Consider the following 19,838-nt stretch of genomic DNA (forward strand, 5'->3'; position numbering starts at 1 on the left):
CTTGCTTGCAGTTGTGTTGTTTAACTGAAACTAATTTCATTGCATTAATTTCGTACACACACAAACAAAACCTTTTTCTTTCCAAATGCAGAATTTGAAAGCCAGGATTTGAATATTCATATAACCTTTAAGGGTTTTCTCTTTAGATGGGCATCATGTTACCAACAGATATCTACCAGAACGTGACAGTTAAATGACACCACTGACATAAACACTCTTTCTACTTATAACAAAACTACAATTTAACAGAAGTAACATGGCAACATTATCTCAGTAATGCCGCTTTTGCACTAGGACTTACTTGGCCCGACTCGGCTCGGCGCGGCTTTACACGGTTCCACTGTGTGTTTTCGCATTGCCAGGGGAGAAGTGGGCAGGTTTGGGTGAAGCTGCTGTGACGTACTCGATTGCGCAACCGCTTATTTCATGTCGGCGCTGATGAGAAATCAGCTGGAGCCGGGAGCGGCTGAGAGTAAAACAGCCCGTCTACATCGCTTTTTTAATTTTTTCTCGACAGCCACCAGGTTTATGAACATCTGCACCTCAGAGTTGGATCACCAAACAGACATTTTGTGCTTTATAATAAAATCGCCGCGAGCCGCGAGTCGCCTCGCTCTGACTCCCGCTTCCTGATTCAAACGTCTGACGGCCCCGCCCCCGACCAATCAGTGGCGAGGAGGTGGTGATGTCAGAAATAGTCCCTTCTCAGCCCGCTAAGAACCTGGCTGAAATGGTTACAGAAAAAAGTACCGACTTGGAGCGGCTTTACCCGTCTCAGCCCTAGTGCGAAAGCGCAAAACGGGTAGAACCGAGCTGAAGTGAGACTAATGCAAAAGCGCCATAAGACAACTCTCAGTAAGACAGCCATCTACCAACAATCTGGATGAGTACACAGAGGCTGTGACATCTTACATCAGCTTATCTGAGGACAGTTGTGAAACATCACGTACCAGGGTTAGTTACAACAATGACAAACCCTGCGTTCAGGAGTGGTGACAAGAACAGGCTCAAAAAGGCAAAGTACAAGTTTAGCGAGGAGGTGAGAGTAGCTAAACGACTGTACTCCGAGAAACTACAACAACAGTTCTCAGAAAACAATGCCGACTCATGTTTGCAAAGGAGTGAGACAGATTACAAACTACAAACCCAGAGCCCCCCCCTCCATCAACGACCGACACCCAACCAACAACCTGAACGAGTTCTACTGCCGCTTTGAAAGACAAAGGGACAGTCCTGATACCATCCCCCGGGTCTGCACTCACATTCACCAGTTCCATCCCTCCAACTGCACCCCCCCCTCCCCAGCAGGGGCTGGAGCTTCTCCACCACTTCACACCCCAGAGGCCCCACCCTCATCCCCCCACACCACAGCGACGCCCCTCTCTATCCTGGAGAGGGACGTTAACAAGACATTTAAAAGACTGAACCCCCGCAAAGCAGCAGGACCGGTTTCTGTCTCCCCATCCACCCTGAAGCACTGTGCCGATCAGCTGTCTCCGGTGTTCACGGACATCTTTAACACCTCCCTGGAGACATGCCATGTGCCAGCCTGCTTCAAAACCTCCACCATCATACCTGTCCCCAAAAAACCAAGGACCACAGAACTCAACGACTACAGACCCGTCACCCTGACCTCTGTGGTCATGAAGTCTTTTGAGCGCCTTGTGCTGCCACACCTCAAAAACATCACCGACCCACTACTGGATCCACTGCAGTTCGCCTACAGAGCCAACAGGTCTGTAGACGATGCTATAAATATGGCCCTGCACTTCATCCTCCAGCACCTGGACTCCACAGGAACCTACGCCAGGATCCTGTTCGTGGACTTCAGCTCTGCTTTTAACACCATCATCCCATCTCTGCTCCAGGACAAGCTCTCCCAGCTGAACGTGCCTGACTCCACCTGCAGGTGGATCACTGACTTCCTGTCTGACAGGAAGCAGTGGGTGAAGCTGGGGAAACATGTCTCTGACCCCATGACCATCAGCACCAGATCCCCTCAAGGCTGCGTTCTCTCTCCTCTACTCTTCTCCCTGTACACAAACAGCTGCACCTCCAGTCATCAGTCTGTCAAGCTCCTGAAGTTTGCGGACGACACCACCCTCATTGGACTAATCTCTGATGGTGATGGGTCCGCCTACAGGTGGGAGGTGGACCAGCTGGTGACCTGGTGCGGCCAGAACAATCTAGAGCTCAACACTCTAAAGACAGTGGAGATGATAGTGGACTACAGGAGGAACGCAGCCCCACCTGCCCCCCTCACCCTGTGTGACTCCCCAGCAGACACGGTGGAGTCCTACCGCTTCCTGGGGACCATCATCACCCAGGACCTCAAGTGGGAGCTGAACATCACCTCCCTCACCAAAAAAGCCCAGCAGAGGATGTACTTCCTGCAGCAGCTGAAGAAGTTCAACCTGCCAAAGACAATGATGGTGCAGTTCTACACGGCCATCATTGAGTCCATCCTCACCTCCTCCATCACAGTCTGGTACGCTGCTGCCACTATAAAGGACAGGAGCAGCTGCAGCGTATCATCCGCTCTGCAGAGAAGGTGATTGGCTGTAACCTCCCATCTCTCCAGGACCTGCAGCCTCCAGGACCCTGAAGCGTGCAGGAAAGATTCAGGCAGACCCCTCCCATAAAAACAGTTTCTTCCCCTCTGCAGCTGTCCTCGTCAACAAGGCCCCGGTCCCCCCTCTACTCCGTCTATCACAGACTGCCCCCCACCCCACTCTACGTTACATTAACGTAAAGACTCCACTCCTCACCTTATGTGTCACATTAAAGCTCATCCCAGGTCACCTCATGTACATTTGCTTTCCTACAGACTCATTATTCCGGCACTTTGGAAACAACTTGTACATTTTTCCTTTGCTGTTTTGTATTGCACTAATCACCACAACAAATTCCTTGTGTGTGTTAAACTACTTGACAATAAACTTCTTTCTGATTCTGATTCTGATCTGGGATTCAATCTCACCCGGTTACTCATAATGTCAGAGGTAATTCCGACTCTTCATCTGGTAAAAATAAGGTTTTCTGGGTTTTCTTTCATTGTTCAACCATTGTTTTCCACATAGTTTATTTTGACTTTCCAAAAAAGAGAAAGAAAAATTGAAAAGGCTTTAAAAAGTAAATTTGAATCAATAATTAAATAAACTTGATTTAATCTGGGGACAGGAAACATGATACACTTTGGGGTTTGTCAGGGAATTGGTGGCTGAACCAAAGATATGATGAACTAAAATGCATCATGAGTTGATGTCTTTAATGCATGGATGCCTTTAGTTTGGGAAAGAAATATGAAAACTACCAAATGATAAACTCTTTTTCTGTGTCTTTTAAACATCAGTGCAACTTTGGCCCGGTTTCGCAGACAAGCCTTAAGGCTAGTCTCAGACTAAAATGCTGTTTGAGCTGGTTTACCTTTAAGTCACTTGCACAGACATATCTTAAACTAGTCATAGATTTTGTCTGTTCTGAATTAAACAAAGCCAATTGCAAGAGGGTGGATTAGAGCTACTCTTGGACTAAATTGAAGTTTATATTAATGCTGCAAATCATGCAGCCAGATAAATACTTGGGGATAGCAGTAATCCATTGAATCAGTTTGATGGAATAACTTCTCAAGACTGCTTTCGTATGTACAAAGAAGATGTACTGGAGATAATTGTTTTGCTTGAGCCTAGACTTTCGTCCATGTCTCAAAGACACTGTTCATTAAGTTCCCTGATGCTGCTGAGCAAGCCAACTATAAAGTGCGATTCTACGAATATGGGAACTTCCCAGGAGTGATTGGCTGTATAGATGGATGTCATGTTGAAACAAGTGTCCATCAACTCCTGATGCTGAGGAGTACAGGAACCGTAATAACTGGGTTTCCATCAATGTTCAGGCTGAATGCACTTCCAATTTAGAATTTTCAAACATTGTTGCCTGTTGGAAGGGAGCAACACATGATTAAAGGATTGTTTTACATTGTTTGCTCAGTTTGAGAGAAGGTAACATAGTGGAATACTACTCGGTGAGGCCCTAACCTTAATTGCTCCCCAGGCGAAATGGTGAGTTTGTTCCCTCAGTTGTAAGTCGCTTTGGATAAAAGCGTCTGCTAAATGATATTAGTAGTAATAGTAGTAACTGAGCAGCAAAGATACAACAGAGCTCATATTCGCACTTGAAGTTTGGAAAAATCTATTCCAGTGTTTACGCAATACACTTCGTTTTGAGCCAAAAAGATGCTGCTAGGTAATCATTGATAGTCAGTTCTGCATAACTACCTGAAGCAGCATACTTGTCCTCACTCTCCAATAGAAGACCAGAATGATCCAGATGTGCCCATGCCTGTGGCAGAAAATAACCAACGAGGACATGCACTTTCACATTGCAGCACTGTTAGAAAAAAGATACATTTAACCACGGAATGTATTGATTATGGCTTGTTTTTGCCTTAATAACAACAATGTTTGTTATGTACAACATATATAAATAGTGTGCTGAAAAATTTAATGAGAAACTCAACCAAGGCTGTTCTAAAATTTTCATTTTCAAATTTCATGCTGCTTTGGTTTGGGGCTGTAGTGGTTGTGTTCGGGGTGGTTTTATGTCAGTTTGAGGTGTTTACGGTTGTATTGCATTCATTCCTGTGCTCCCTATAGTTATTAATGGGGCTCGCTTTTTGGCGTCTAGCGTTGCCACGGTAACACTTTTGACTGAGAAAAGTAATACCCATCGAGGCACGATGGAGACGCATCCAACGATGTATGCCATGCATGGGTGCCCGTTCCGGTTCAGGCTACGTTAACGAACAGGTTTTTTTTTCACCGTGGTAAAAAACCCCATCCGAATGAATGGGGCCATTTGGCATCGATTTTGACATAAAATTTCCTTAAATCACAGCTTCATGAAATTTGAATATGTTGAAGTCCACAGCGTGCCGAGTCGGGGAACATTTGTACAATGTCTCTACGATAACCTGTTGCCTAGCAACAAGCGTCCAAAGTCAAACGGGAAAAAAAATAAATAAATAAAGGTCAATGTCGCAAAAACTGTAATAATTGGCATAATGAGGTTGTACGGTCCGTTAGTGCCAATCGGGCCGAGTGTTTGAAAGTTTGAACGATGTATCTACGATAAAGTTCGGCCGAGCAATAAGCGTCCGAATTTTCACACTTTTTTTTTGCTTTTTTGCATCTAGCGTTGCCACGATAACACTTTTGACTGAGAAAAGTAATGCCCATTGAGGCACGATGGAGACGCATCCAACGATGTATGCCATGCATGGGTGCACAAAAAGAGTGCGGAATAAGAATAAGAAAAGGGAAACCTTTTTTGTATACTACTATATCGCCTTCATGTTCATGTTTTTCCTCGTTTTTTCAGGCGTGTTTCATTTTTTGGGGATTTTTTTTCTTCCATATCAGAGCGGGGTCATGCTGTACACCCGCTGGTGCGCAGTGGGACTTTTGCGACTTAAGCTTGTTAGCAAAATGCTAGCAACATTTGCCCTTTGGGCCATTGTGAACGATTGCAATATGGTCATGCCATTACTTGGCATGCCCATAAAAACAGAAATAATAAACAAAAAAATACAATTAGTAAAAGTAGTAAAGGCTATGAAAACCCATTCAAAAGCTTAGTAAATGGGTTAAAAATGCAAACATGTGTTGTGATCGAATTCAATCACCCCGGGTTCTTTAATTGAGCTGGAAAAGGTAAATAAAAAGACACAAGACTGGGATAGAATTAAAGTAGGCCTCATGAGTGAGATCGGCAGAGCAGGCTCCTCCAGCCTGCTTGGTCAATCGTCCCGCCAGATCTGCCGGTCTCTCTCCTGAGAAAGTTTTATTACACTTGAGAAAGGGGGTGGCTTGGGGCCCCCCTTAGTTTATTGCTGGGGGCCTCTCTTATCTCGTGCCTGTTACAGCATGGTACTCTCAGTGAAAGTCAGAGATGCACCTTAGTTTCACATACAGAAACATTTAGTTAATCAGCACATGCAGTTTACATATTCAGTTTGATTTTAAACTATTCTTTATATAATCAATCATAACACATGTTAATGAGCAGATCAAAAGAATTTGACGGAAAAAAAGCAGTCAATAAATTGAAGTCAATTAAGCTCTTTCAAAAAAGAACCTTTTTTTTTAAATTGATTTTGAAGAAACAAAACCACATTTTTTGCCACAAGGCGACACGCTCAGACACCCACGCTCCAGCAGGCAGCCTCTGCTTCCGCCTGTTTCCGGCTAACCCGTATTTTCTGTTATATTTTAAGAGAGATTGCAGCTGACTATTGTAGCTATTCCACCGACCTTTGACTCTGTCACCGGCATCTGGTTTGTTTTTTGGACCAGTTTAATAAACGATCAAAGCCAGTTAAAGGCAGATTTCATGTTACACCACAATGATCCTTTGGGCAGAAATAACATGGGAACTGTTTTCGCTCAATAAAATAATCAGGTAACATTCATTCGCACTCATCATTAATAATGTGGAAAATGAGACTCACAGTCTGGTAATAAAAGGCTGTCTGGGAAAGCAATCGCATAATAGAACAAACTATATCATCATTTGATCATTAGGAACTGGGTGCTTTTCCACATCTCTGCTGTGTCTTGTGAATTTCCCTTATTAATCATTTTAAGCTCACAACCCCAACTCAGAAAAAGACTGGACAATATAGAAAAGCAACAGAAAAAAAGAAATGGATTATTCACGTGGAATTAATAAAAGGGAACATAAAACACAAGCGTCTTTGAGATCTTTTAAAAGCGCTCTATAAATAGAATTGATTATTATTATTATTATTAAAAGGCCGTAGGTTCAGTCTGAGAACTGCTGACCCAGTGTCTTGCAAGGAAGATTTCTCTGAAAATGTAAGCTTTTTGAATCTCTCTTAATCAGAAACAAAGAAGTTATGCATTTTCATGCACTTTTTTACATAACATTTTTTATTGAACCATGCAGACTTTTACAATCAGCGACCAGTTTATTTGTCTAGTAACCAAGCTGTTAGTTTTACTTGCATCATTTTATATCAAGGATTTCTTCTGGCGAAAGCTGGGGCACAACATGATTGTTCAGTGAAGCTCATCTATGAACAAATCCAGCTGTACACACAAAAACGTAAATGGCAAAAACAGAAGTAATTATGCTGGTCCCTTTTTATTCACAGACGTACTGGTCCAAACACACTGACAGATACAGATGTGTTGTGTACATAATTTACAGTTAAAAAAAGACAAAAAAATCACTTAGTGGATAAAACACAAAACTGACTAACCATTGATTATCTGTAGTAATAACATGTTGTGCCATCACCTACACTCCAAAATACTGCCCTGTATGCATCATAACTGAAATTTAGCATTCAGAAATAAATTGATTAAAATGTATAAAAATGCAGTAAACATGTACAGAACCTCCCAGAGATACTTTTTCACCCTGAAGGTGAAGGCACTGCCAGTTATTCAGATCAGCAGTGGTCACACACTGGTCTCGATGTGAGGGGACAGTTTAGAGTTCAGCATGTGGGACAGGAGTCTGTGTTGGTGGTGGTACCTGACACACACACACACACACACACACACACACACACACACACACACACACACACACACACACACACACACACACACACACACACACACACACACACACACACACACACACACACACACACACACACACACACACACACACAAAGGAAAAACACAAAAATGAGTAGAAACAGTCAACTAGGAGCAAAGCTACTGACAGTCATTTGAGATTTGGCGCCATCATAGGGCCAACACTTGTCCCTGCAGTTTAATTTCCTCACTCTTTTCAAACACTGTAGGCTACACGTTTATTTGTGGGCTGGACAGTAGAAAGAGTTAATGCAGTGGAAATAATCTGAACGCTGTCAAATATAAGGGATTTTAATGACTGCAAATATCAAAGTCTGGGATCAAAGTCCGTTATAAAAACATTTAAAAGCCTCTTTTAGAATGAGCTCATATACTAACCTGCTGATCACGTGTTGTATCTCTCTGCTCTCCTGCTCTCGCAACTTGAGTAAAACATGCTCAAGTATAGGAAGTTCCAAGTTCAGATACTGAGCAACCTGGGGAGAAAAAAGAAGAAGGAACCATTCAAAGGAAAATCTGGAAAAAAAAGAAAGGAAAAAAACCCTTGCAAGCACAGGAAGTGCCAGACCGGGAACTTTCTTGCTATGAAGCAACAGTGCTAACCGCCAAGCCAAGGTGCTGCCCGTGGGTGTGTGTTGTCAAGTTGAAAATACATGGATGTCCTTGGAAAAAACGTTACATTGAAAGCAGCTTGCATTTCTCTAAAATCTTAGTTTATATTTCTATAATAGTAGAAGAAGTGATGAAGTCTAAATTACTTTTGCCACGAGCTCTAATACGACCTCAAACCATCACAGAGGCTGGCTTTTGGACTTGCAGCAAACATCAGTCTTGATTGTCTCTGCCCTGGGGCGTAAAATGTCCATTGCATCCGAAAGAAAAAGATATCACAGATTTACCTAATCACACAGCAGATTTCCACTGTGTGATGATCAATTCAACATGCCTCTGATCCCTGAGACATAAGCACTATCTCTGAACAAGGTTAAAATAAGTCTTCATTTTTTTTGCACAATAAAGTTTTACGAGAAATCCCTTCCCCTTACAGCTGGTTATACCAGCTACTGATTAATAAGGGTTCCTACTCAGTGCTCTCTGAAACTAAAACATATTCCTCTGCCCATTATATTCAGAAATTATTTAGATTCCTGTGAAAATCGAATATAATGGACTATCCATCCATCCATCCATTTTCCACCGCTTATCTGTTCCCGGGTCGCGGGGGCAGCAGTCTCAGCAGAGATGCCCAGACTTCCTTCACCCCAGACACTTCCTCCAGCTCCTCCGAGGGGAGTCCGAGGGGAGTCTGAGGGGAGTCCGAGGCATTCCCAGGCCAGCCGAGAGACATAGTCTCTCCAGCGTGTCCTGGGTCTTCCCCGGGGTCTCCTCCCGGTGGGACATGCCTGGAACACCTCCCTAGGGAGGCGTCCAGGAGGATCCGGTACAGATGCCCAAGCCACCTCAGCTGACTCCTCTCAATGTGAAGGAGCAGCGGCTCGACTCCGAGCTCCTCCCGGGTGACCGAACTCCTCACCCTATCTCTAAGGGAGCGTCCAGCCACCCTGCGGAAGAAACTCATCTCGGCCGCTTGTATCCGCGATCTTGTCCTTTCGGTCACTACCCAAAGTTCATGACCATAGGTGAGGGTAGGGGCGTAGATTGAACGGTAAATCGAGAGCTGCGCCTTTCGACTCAGCTCCCTCTTTACCACGACGGTCCAGTAGATCGACCGCATAACTGCGGGTGCTGCACCGATCCGTCTGTCAATCTCACGCTCCATCGTTCCCTCACTTGTGAACAAGACCCCGAGATACTTTAACTCCTCCACCTGAGGCAGGACTTCTCCCCCCACCCCGGAGAAGGCCACCCTTTCCCGATGGAGACCCATGGCCTCGGCTTTGGAGGTGCTGATTCTCATCCCTGCCGCGTCGCACTGGGCCGCAAACCGCCCCAGCACATGCTGAAGGTCCCGGTCCGATGAAGCCAACAGGACAACATCATCTGCAAAAAGCAGAGATGAAATCCTGAGGTTCCCAAACCGGATCCCCTCCGGCCCCTGGCTGCGCCTAGAAATCCTGTCCATAAAAATTATGAACAGGACCGGTGACAAAGGGCAGCCCTGCCGGAGTCCAACATGCACCAGGAACAAGTCTGATCTACTGCCGGCAATGTGAACCACTCCTGCTCCGATCATACAGAGACCGGACAGCCCTTAATAGAGGGCCCCGGACTCCATACTCACTCAGCACCCCCCACAGAATGGCACGAGGGACACGGTGAAATGCCTTCTCCAGATCCACAAAGCACATGTAGACTGGTTGGGCAAATTCCCATGAACCCTCGAGCACCCTGCGGAGGGTGTAGAGCTGGTCCAGTGTTCCACGACCAGGACGAAAACCGCATTGTTCCTCCTGAATCCGAGGTTCAACTATCGGCCGTAATCTCCTCTCCAGTACCCTGGCGTAGACTTTCCCGGGGAGGCTGAGAAGTGTGATCCCCCTGTAGTTGGAACACACTCTCCGGTCCCCCTTTTTAAACAGAGGGACCACCACCCCGGTTTGTTACTCCAGCGGTACTGTCCCCTTCCTACATGCAATGTCGCAGAGGCGTGTCAACCAAGACAGCCCTACGACATCCAGAGACTTGAGGTACTCAGGGCGAATCTCATCCACCCCCGGTGCCACCGAGGAGCTTACGAACCACCTCAGTGACCTCGGCTTGGGTGATAGACGAGTACACCCCTGAGTCCCCACTCTCTGCTTCCTCAGTGGAAGGCATATCAGTCGGGTTGAGGAGATCCTCGAAGTATTCCTTCCACCGTCAGACGATGTCCCCAGTCGAGGTCAACAGCTGCCCACCCACACCGTAAACGGTGTCGGGAGAGTACTGCTTCCCCCTTCTGAGGCGCCGAACGGTAATAACGGTATAATGGACTAACAAGGACAATTGGAAATCCCTTACAAAGTCTTTGAGAACCATTGTTTTTACATACTTCAGTGCTTTTTGCATGCATTTGTAGATAAAGTGGAGATCCTCTGCACTCCTTGCTTCCTCAAAGACTTATCTTTTCATGTTTTTATAAATTATTACAATCAGGTTTTAAAGTGGCTTGTTTGAAATTATTTTTTTCCTTTTGTTCCTTACGATCACCCAATTGTGATGGACCAGTTTTTTTTTATGTATTACCTGAAATACAAAAATGGATGTATAGATGAAGCTGATGAGCTTCAGTGTCTACAAAGAAGGAAAAGTCAAGTAAATGTATGAATCTCTTTTTTTTTACCCTCACATTATCATCTATTTTTTTCCTGATTTAGGGATCATTATTGTTTGATTGTTGATGATTTGAATTCTTATTTTGACTGATTGTTGCTGATACTCATCTTGAAATCATGAGCCTTATTCCGAAATTGCCCAACTTCTTAATTTATCACTCACTATCTCTTACTGAATGGTAAATATAAGGACTTTGTAGGTGGGTTTGATACATTCTTACAATATGAACTCTAATAAATTATTGCATTTGAAGTATCTGCAATGTTTGCTGCCCAAAAATGCCTGTGTGGTTGAGAGTCTCATCATTACATCATAAAATCTGTCAGTTTGATGTCAAATAATTCAGTCAAACTTAGTTAATTCATTAGATACAGGCACATTTAAACATTAGAGAAAGTTGATCAGTTGTGAGTCCACTTATGCGAGATGAGCACACTCACATCATTACTGACTTCCTCTTCATGCACGTCCATCAAGAATATCTTCATGATGTCGTCAGAGGGCCCTTGCAGTATACGCTCCCACAATGGGTGGTCTCTGTTACTCAGCTTTCTCTTTTCTGGGAAAAAACATATGCACGCTGTATCATGTGTGGTATCGTCCCGCAGGACTTTATGTCCTGGAGAGCGGATCATCCGTACCTCCACTCTGGTGAATGCAGTACAGCGCAAACTCCTGGGGATCATTCTCTATCTGTGAAGGAGTCAATAAACATAATGCCCTTTACATGTGTGTTCATAATAAACATTACTTTCTGGTGTATATTTTAGGTCTGTGGTAATGTTTTATATGAAGTGTGGTTATAACTAGATTTGATGCATATTCATTTTTTTTTCTGGCTCATAACTTTCAAAATGATTTGATTTCGCATCTGTTTTCACATCTATGTCATCTATTTCAAAACTGATCCCCAAACTCACCTTGAACTTCTTCAGCAGCTGCTCAATGACTTGATTTGTGGTCATCTTACTTGAGATGCGAACTTTAGTAGGAGTACCAAAGGACGGAGTGAAGATGGAGGTCTGCAGAACATAATGAGACTTTGATGAGGAAACTAGAGAGAAACATGTGGTTCATTCACCAAAGGGAGGGACGGACGGAAATATCAATGGGAGAAAAACATCCAACAGTAAGTCAGAAAACACAACACTCACTTTGTAGTTATAGAAGTGACCGTTGATGGAGAAGCGATGCTGTTTTTCCCTCTCTCTCTGTGCAGCCGACTTTCCTCTGCCCCGCCTCCTCTTCACCAGAGAGGCGTCGCTCATGCACCGGACCAGGTTGGACTCCACCTCCGGTTCTGGGTTCTTCTGCCTCACTGGCCGAAGGGTGCTGGTCTCATACACAGTAGGACCTTTGGACCATAACACACAGATGTGAAGACACTATCCTGTGTTAGAAATATGATGAGACACATAAAAATAACAATAAGGTCTGATTAAACTCTATAAAGCTTTTACAGTCACTTGGTGACTGTCATTTATGAACGTCAAAAGGATCTAAAAATAACAGAAGTTATTCCACTGAGTGATTTTAAGTCCAGAATGAGTGCACTTGAGACAGCATCTCTGATTTGTAACTGTTTTAAATGATTTCCATTTTTTTGTTTCATTTGATTTTATTTGATTTTAATATTTCACATCACACCTCTGTAAAATTTTAATATCTGAAATCTTGTGTTGCCTCTTGGCCAGGACACCCTTGCAAAAGAGATTTTTAATCTCAATGGGTTTCTTTTCCTGGTTAAATAAAAGTTAAATAAAAAAAAAATATATAAAAATGTATGTCATTTATTGCCTTTTGATATGAGAAAAGGTTCAGTTAAGACCAATGATAGAAAAACATAATGGAGTTAAAGGAGAGAATCAAAATCAACCTGGTAATGTATTTTTCACTACAGTTTCCTGTGCTGTCTCAGCCATCTCATCTATGTGGTGAAGATCGTTATACTCTCCCCATCGTGACATCCCACTGCAGAGATGGACAGACAGACAGATACATGTAAATTAAACACAAGACTTTTAATCTTTATTGCAGTGAGGATTATTAATTAGAAGCAGATGTGCTGATGCAAGGAAATGTTAAAAAAGCATGCAGGACAGCAGCTACAGTATCAAGGACCAGCGATGAAGACCCCCCCCTCTATGGTTTCAGTGTTGTGGCTCATAGGTCCATAAAGCCATCAGTCAATATTCTTGACATTTTAAAATCTTATGTATTAAAAATAAACCGATATGAACCTGTTGTGTGCCGGTGGGCTGGCTGGACTGGTGGGTTTGGGTGAGAGAAGAGGAGCGAAGGGAGGTATCTGTTTGTCATCCTGGATTTTCAGCCTGATGGGTCTCTGCACACCCCAGCAGATATTCAGAAAGCCCTCGACACTCACGTCTCCATCCGCCCCCTGTCAAAGAGACAAACCCACAGCAACTTACAAGATGTGTGACTGAAGGGAAATATCTACTTTAGATAACATATTGTGGCAACTACCGTATTTTCTGGACTATAAGCCGCTACTTTTTTCATAGGTTTTCAACCATGCGGCTTATACAAAGGTGCGGCTATTCTGTGGATTTTTCTTCCACCACTAGGGGGCGCTCTAACCGGAATTAGAATCAAAACTAAGACAAAATAAATGCAAAGAAGAATATGCTACTTCTTCTTTAGCAGATAGAAGTAGAAGCAGATTTCAAACAGATAAATAAGTACCGGTTATTTTCTCTTGGTTCTGTCCCGTTTTAATCAGCAAAGTTGCTGCCGTGTTAAAAGACACTGTTAGGAAAGATCTATTTAGGTACAAACATGTACATCATTTACAGTTCAGAATCCTTCTGTACATGTAGTAAATATCTAATCTAACAACATAAATATCTGTGGCTTGCATCCTTTTTTTTTTTTAAATAAAGCGGGTGCGGCTTATATGCAGGTGCGGCTTATAGTCCAGAAAATACGGTACATTCATTAGATGTGAACCAGTGAAGCAATAACAAATGGGGCTAAATAAAGGTAAAACAATAAATAATTACAAACATTCTTGTTTGCTCCTACCTGAAAATAAGTGAGATGCAGCTGAGTCTGGTCCTTTAGGAAGCAGTTGTAAGTGTTCAGCAGCGAGAGAAACTCTGCTCTAAAACAAATAACTACATAAAACACTGCACAGCAGACAAATGCAGCATAACACTAAACTTAGCTTCTTTTCCCTGCCTACTTAAGACATATTTAGTTACTTTTATTTAAATGGAATCACCAGAATATCTATTTGATTATTAACAAGTGCATGCAATGTGACATCTTGGTTTCATCTGCATAAACAGTAAATCACCTGGACAGTGTCCTCTTGTCTCCTGCTCGGATCACTGGGAGCAGAAGCGCCTCACTCATCTCTGCTCAGCTCCTGCACAGAAAAGGAGGAAAGAACAAACGTGTCCTGTAGCTGCATGTGGAGACTGAGCGCTCGTCGCTGCTCCAGCACATGCGGCTAAATAAAGACTCTTAACCAAAATCGAGTAAATGCTACTAAAAATTCATTTTATGACAGACAACAGAGGCTCGGTCACTTTTTTAGTCTTACCTCCTCTAACATGACAAATTAGAGCTCACTCTCTGCTTCGGTTTTTTGTCTCTGTTGTCTTTGTGTTCTTGAAATATCTCTTTCCAGCTTCTGTCTCTCTGAAGTTTTTGTGCTATATTTATCCCTCCCTCTCTAGCTGTGCCTTTACTCTATCACTTTTTTTCTCTCTGTGTCTCTCAGATTTAATAACAGTACTCCACCCAGTAACCAGCCGTGACAGCATGGACCAAACCATTTGTTTAAGCTTCAGTCACAGACGCTCAATGTTGTGACTCTGAACTCACATTGTTGGAAAATCTGAGCTGCTTCCTTCTTGCTTTAAAAATTGTATTTAAGAATGTAATCATTTTCCTCTGTTTTTCTGAATTTCTTTGACAGTACAGTTTGAAACAGAGGTCCATTTGATTTATCATATGTGTTTCTTTCATTCGTCCAATGTCCAATGCTCTTTAATACATGTCAACGACACAGCCTCACCACTCCTCTCTCTGAAAGATATATTAGCCCTGCTGAAAAGTTAAATAAACAAGACAAACTCAGTAAACGCCATGACCCAATATAAGATTAAGTGGGTATAGAAAATTAATGAATGGATATTTTAGGAGGGATTTAGCAAGGAATTCACACAGCTAAATGACCCCGAGCCTTAGGTGCATGTACTGCCTGCGTGCTGTCCTGACGTTGCACCAACAGGAAATATTCGGTGCTTCATGAATGAAAAATCTAGCAAAAAATCCCGATACTGTTGAGCAGCTACAATACTGCATTAGACAAGAATGGTACAACATTCCTCTCCTAAAACTCCAGTAACGAGTCCCCTCACTTCCCAGATGAAATTGCTGAGAAAACAACTCAAACATGAGGTGTCTTCCTTTAAATTCATTACATTATTGTGGCAAATCAAAAGATTGATATATAACAAAAAAAAAGTGGCTTTATAAAGTTTTTATTTTATTTTTTTAACAGACAGATGAACAGATGCAGTCCTAGCCATTTTTATCCACTTGGCAAGAACATTCACCAGTCTCTCTAAATGCTTTTATGTGGCTAAACTTGAGCTGCTTCGGTGGTGAGCAAAGTCCTTTCCACAGTGGACACATATCACTCAAAATGGGAGTGTACCAGCATTTGCTAAACAAACCCAAACACAGTGACAGCCAATCAATGTCCACTTCCAGGTGTGACTGACCACCACACAAACACAGATTTCATAATAAAGGCGACTAGCAAACAGAAAAAGTAAAGTTAGTGATTTAAAAATAGATTAGGTGATTTAAAAAACATAATGCTCTACATATGCCTGTAGTTAATTGATCGTGATTAATGCGCTAATTTGACCCCCCTAGTTATTACACTTTCCTAACTGCAGACTTGTCCAACAGGGATCCAAAAGCAGCAGGCAGAGTTAAAGATGTCATGAAACCTCAACATTCCACTGCTGACTCCTGCTCCAGGACCCATCACGTGTTTACTTGTAAATCCCGGCAGAAGAGAAATTCCCAGGTCTGCTTGTGTGTGTCTGAGCATGCAGAGTATGATGGGGAAGTGTAGTTGTGTTGGTTCAACAATGTTTTACAAAGGATTAAAATAAGTAAAAAGAGAAAGACTGGATCAGGCAGAAAAAGTAAAAGGTACACACAGAACACATGCAGAAAGTCCAAAGTCTTTTCGCTTTCTCTTTCTCTGACATGAACTACTGTGCACTTCACCTCATGTGGTGTCGTTCAAGAGTCAACAAGTTTTGCATACTTCTACAGAGCCACTTAGTCAGACCTGTGTGTGTCTTCACAAGTATGTGCATGTGGGTGGGAGAAACAAGCTCCTGCCAAAGATGCCTCATTGTTTACTGAAAAGCCCATCTGCAGTTTCATCAAGTCGTGCATCAAGTTTCAACATTGTACTGATTTAAAGAGATAATTGGAAATAACTAACCTCCAAATTAACGATGTTACAAATCCTGCTTGCAGGCAAACAGCTACAGCTCACACCGTAGCTGAACAATGTAGGCATAGAGGTGCCTGAATCAATTCCAGCCATTGAGGTCTGCTGTCATGCATATTTCAGGTGCTTTCCAGTCAAACACACCTGATTATAATTAATGGCCTCCATCAACATGTCATGAACATTGAAAGATTAATTAATAAAGATCTGTAATTAATTACTCTAATTAATAAAAATTTTTAATCTCACCTAAAAATTGCTGAGAAAAGCCCTCAACCTGAGGTGTTTTCCTTTAAATTCATTACATTATTGTGGCACATCAAAACATTGATATATAACAAAAAAAAGTTGCTTTATAAAGTTATTTTTATTTTTTTTTAACAGACTTGAACAGATGCAGTCCTAGCTATTTTCATCCACTTGGCAAGAACATTGGGCAGCCTCTCAGTTGGAGACGTGCGCATGCGCGGTGCTCTCCTTGAGTTTAGTTTGGGGAAGAGCGTTGCTGTGGAAACATCGTTGCTGCTAACATTAGCTGTGGCTGTGCTCACGACCGGGTGTTTTGCGTTTATGTGGCAAAACCTGAGCTGCTTCAGTGGTGAACAAAGTCCTTTACACGAACAACACATATAACTCTTTATCAAAAGTGCTGTCGGGGCGTTTTAGAAATGTAAATGTCCCATTCACTGGACCGACAACTTTCACATGCTCCTCCATTATATCCAGCTACAATGGGAGCCTATCATTGACTACGTTTACGTGCAGTCAAAATTCAGGTTATTGCTAATATTCCGGTTACTGAAACATTCGGAATATTCTGTTTACATGCGTGAGCAAACAGGGTTATCCCTGTATATATGGTGATTAATCATTTGGGATATCCCGATCAAAACAGCGACGCGCGGAGAACGTGATGACGCAATTAGCGTCATTTCCGCTTCTTATTCCTGTATCCAAATTCAAAACAAATGCTGCTTCGTGCAACTTTTCACTCACCTTCTTGTAAATCTGGCTATCCCGGTACTTTCTACCATCTACAAATTCCAAAATGTTCATATCCTTCATTACATTTATAAAGTGATTAGTCTCCTCCTCACTCCAAAAGTGTGGTGTGGTCTTGCGTTTCGCCGTGTTTAGAAGAACTTCCTGGACTCAAAAGACCAGGATTCCTTGCGAACAGAACATGGTCAGAAAACAAATTCCTGTTCCGTTATAAGGGGATATTCCGTTAGGTGTTTACATGACCCAATATTCAGGTTTTAAAAGGAGTAACCCAGGGGTCATATTCGGGTTTTTAAAAACCGGAATATGAGCAAATTCGGGTGATTCAAAGGGATTCTTGGTGTTTACATGGCCGTGCAAATTCGGGTTATTGCCAATATTCGGGTTTTAAAAGGGTTATTGAGTGCATGTAAACGCAGTCAGTGAAGCTAAACACGCCCTAATACAGTGACAGCCAATCAACGTCCACTTCAAGGTGTGACTGACCGTTGTTATTCACCCCCAACAACTCAAGCACAAGAACCCCCCCTCACAAACACAGATTTCAAAATAAAGGCGACTCGCAAACAGAAAAAGTAATGTTAGAGATTAAAAAATAGATTAAGCGATAAAAAAACACAATGCGCTAAATATGCCTGTAATTAATTAATCGCAAATAACACGCTAATTTGACCACCCTAAAAACAACATGAAATAAAAAAACCCAAAGACTGAGGTGTTTCAAATTTGTGCAATATTAAATATTAAAATGAAGTTGGCAAAAAAGATAAACATCTTGGGTTCATACTGTCTGCAACAAAATAAAACAAGAATATCTGCTCACTTTTCCTGATCAGAGGTTGTACATTTCAAACAGGAAGTAGACATGTTTTACAAGCCTGTGTCATGACTACCTGTCCTTCGTCAGTGAAATGCATAGGATTTTACACATTTTGGACTATTAGAATCTATAAATTAGATTATCCAGAGTTGACACATGTATACAGTCAAATTCAAGCTCATGGAATCCTGAACTCCATAGCCAGAGGGTAATACACATAGTATACACACATTAAAGTACTTTAATTCCTTCCTGAACACTCCCATCTCTTCTCTGTTTCTTTTTCACTCACTCACGTCAATTTACTAACCTAACTACAGTACGTTTTTCATTTTGGTGTCTCTAAAGCCATCACTTATCACTGGGCAACTTTTATCTTATTAATTCTGGTTTGTAAATATAATGTCCATCTCTATAGTTATGCACTTAATGTAATTAATTGAACATAAAGCAAACTAAAGTACTTCAGTGCTGAAACGTACAAACCACATCTCCTACCTGTCCAGCGTGACTTTGTCCCAAGAAATGAAGTAGGTCCTCTCCATGTTGACGGTCTCCTGTGTGAATCTGGGTGTGAATATATTTGTTTTCTAGGGTTCAGAGTACAGATCGTGTGGCAGCAGGTGAGCCTGTGCAGCTACACGGCAGCTGCTGGTTAATTATTGCAGGACATGATGAGACACAGTTCAGAGGGAGTGGCTGACTGACACCAGATATGACTCGACTGTAGAGTGAGTGAGTGTGTGAGTGAGAGTGGAGACCAGGTGGAGGAGACAGAGAGGGAGAGAGGGAGAGCTCTGCACACCACAAGATTGCTCCAGCGGCTGGACAGCTCTGGAGTCAGGACAAAGCCGCCACTAATTACTACACATACAAAAGACATAGACAGGGACTTTGCTGACATGTGGCAGGTCCCAGTCATTAAAACCTTCTCTGTCGTTTAAACTTCTGCTTTATTGTTCTTGTTGCTATGTAATTACACCACCTACAGGTGGCCTTGTAGGTTCTTTTTCTGCTGCATCGTCGCTCGGAGTGCTGAGTTTCATTTGTTTACTACCTGCATGCGCGGATGAATGCACAGGCTTCCCTAGGCTGCAGCCTAGGGGCCCCACGTGTGGAGGGGCCCTTGGATTGGTCAGACTATTTTTGAGAAATGTAAATACACTACAATGGTATAAAAAAAAGTGAACTCTATTGGTCCGTGGGTCACTTCTATCCAATCAGCTCATTGATTTCATTTGTCGTTCTTCCATCTCAATGCTGTCAATCTGAAGGCTGATTTATGGTTCCGCGTTACACCAACGCAGAGCCTACGGCGTAGGGTAAGCGGGGCGCCCCCGTACGGCGCGCGTCGCCGCAAACTCTTTTTGACTTTACCTGTTACCAATGCCAGTGGGGAGCGTTCATTTTCAAAACTTGGACTTGTGAAAAATAAACTGAGATCCACAATGGGCCAAAACAGACTCAATCACCTGTCTTTGATGAGCATTGAGAGTGATATTCTTAGAAAACTGGATTTTACCAGCCTTATCAAAGACTTCTCATCCAGGAAAACAAGAAAGAGAGCCCTGTGAAAGTAAGTTGTGTTTATTTACTGGGCTGC

At 42.7% G+C, this 19,838-nt stretch overlaps 1 protein-coding gene across 2 annotated transcripts; it reads right to left on the reverse strand.

Annotated features, from left to right (window-relative positions):
- Positions 1-7,145: 7,145 nt before the first annotated feature.
- On the reverse strand, positions 7,146-18,903 carry rassf6 (Ras association domain family member 6). Of its 2 annotated transcripts, none has more exons than XM_061734391.1 (11): positions 18,734-18,903; positions 14,224-14,295; positions 13,950-14,028; positions 13,145-13,305; positions 12,781-12,875; positions 12,059-12,258; positions 11,825-11,926; positions 11,546-11,597; positions 11,345-11,463; positions 8,007-8,104; positions 7,146-7,560 (listed from the first exon to the last, which is right to left on the reverse strand). In XM_061734391.1, exons 2-11 carry the CDS (start codon positions 14,280-14,282, stop codon positions 7,485-7,487), a joined length of 1,041 nt encoding a protein of 346 aa, XP_061590375.1. In that variant the 5' UTR covers positions 14,283-14,295; positions 18,734-18,903; the 3' UTR covers positions 7,146-7,484. The 2 variants fall into 2 exon arrangements, with proteins under 2 accessions (XP_061590375.1, XP_061590376.1); XM_061734392.1 differs by lacking the exon at positions 18,734-18,903 and adding an exon at positions 14,473-14,659.
- Between the last annotated feature and the right edge of the window lie 935 nt (positions 18,904-19,838).

Source organism: Cololabis saira, chromosome 11, assembly GCF_033807715.1.
Source record: "Cololabis saira isolate AMF1-May2022 chromosome 11, fColSai1.1, whole genome shotgun sequence".
NCBI lineage: Eukaryota > Metazoa > Chordata > Actinopteri > Beloniformes > Belonidae > Cololabis > Cololabis saira.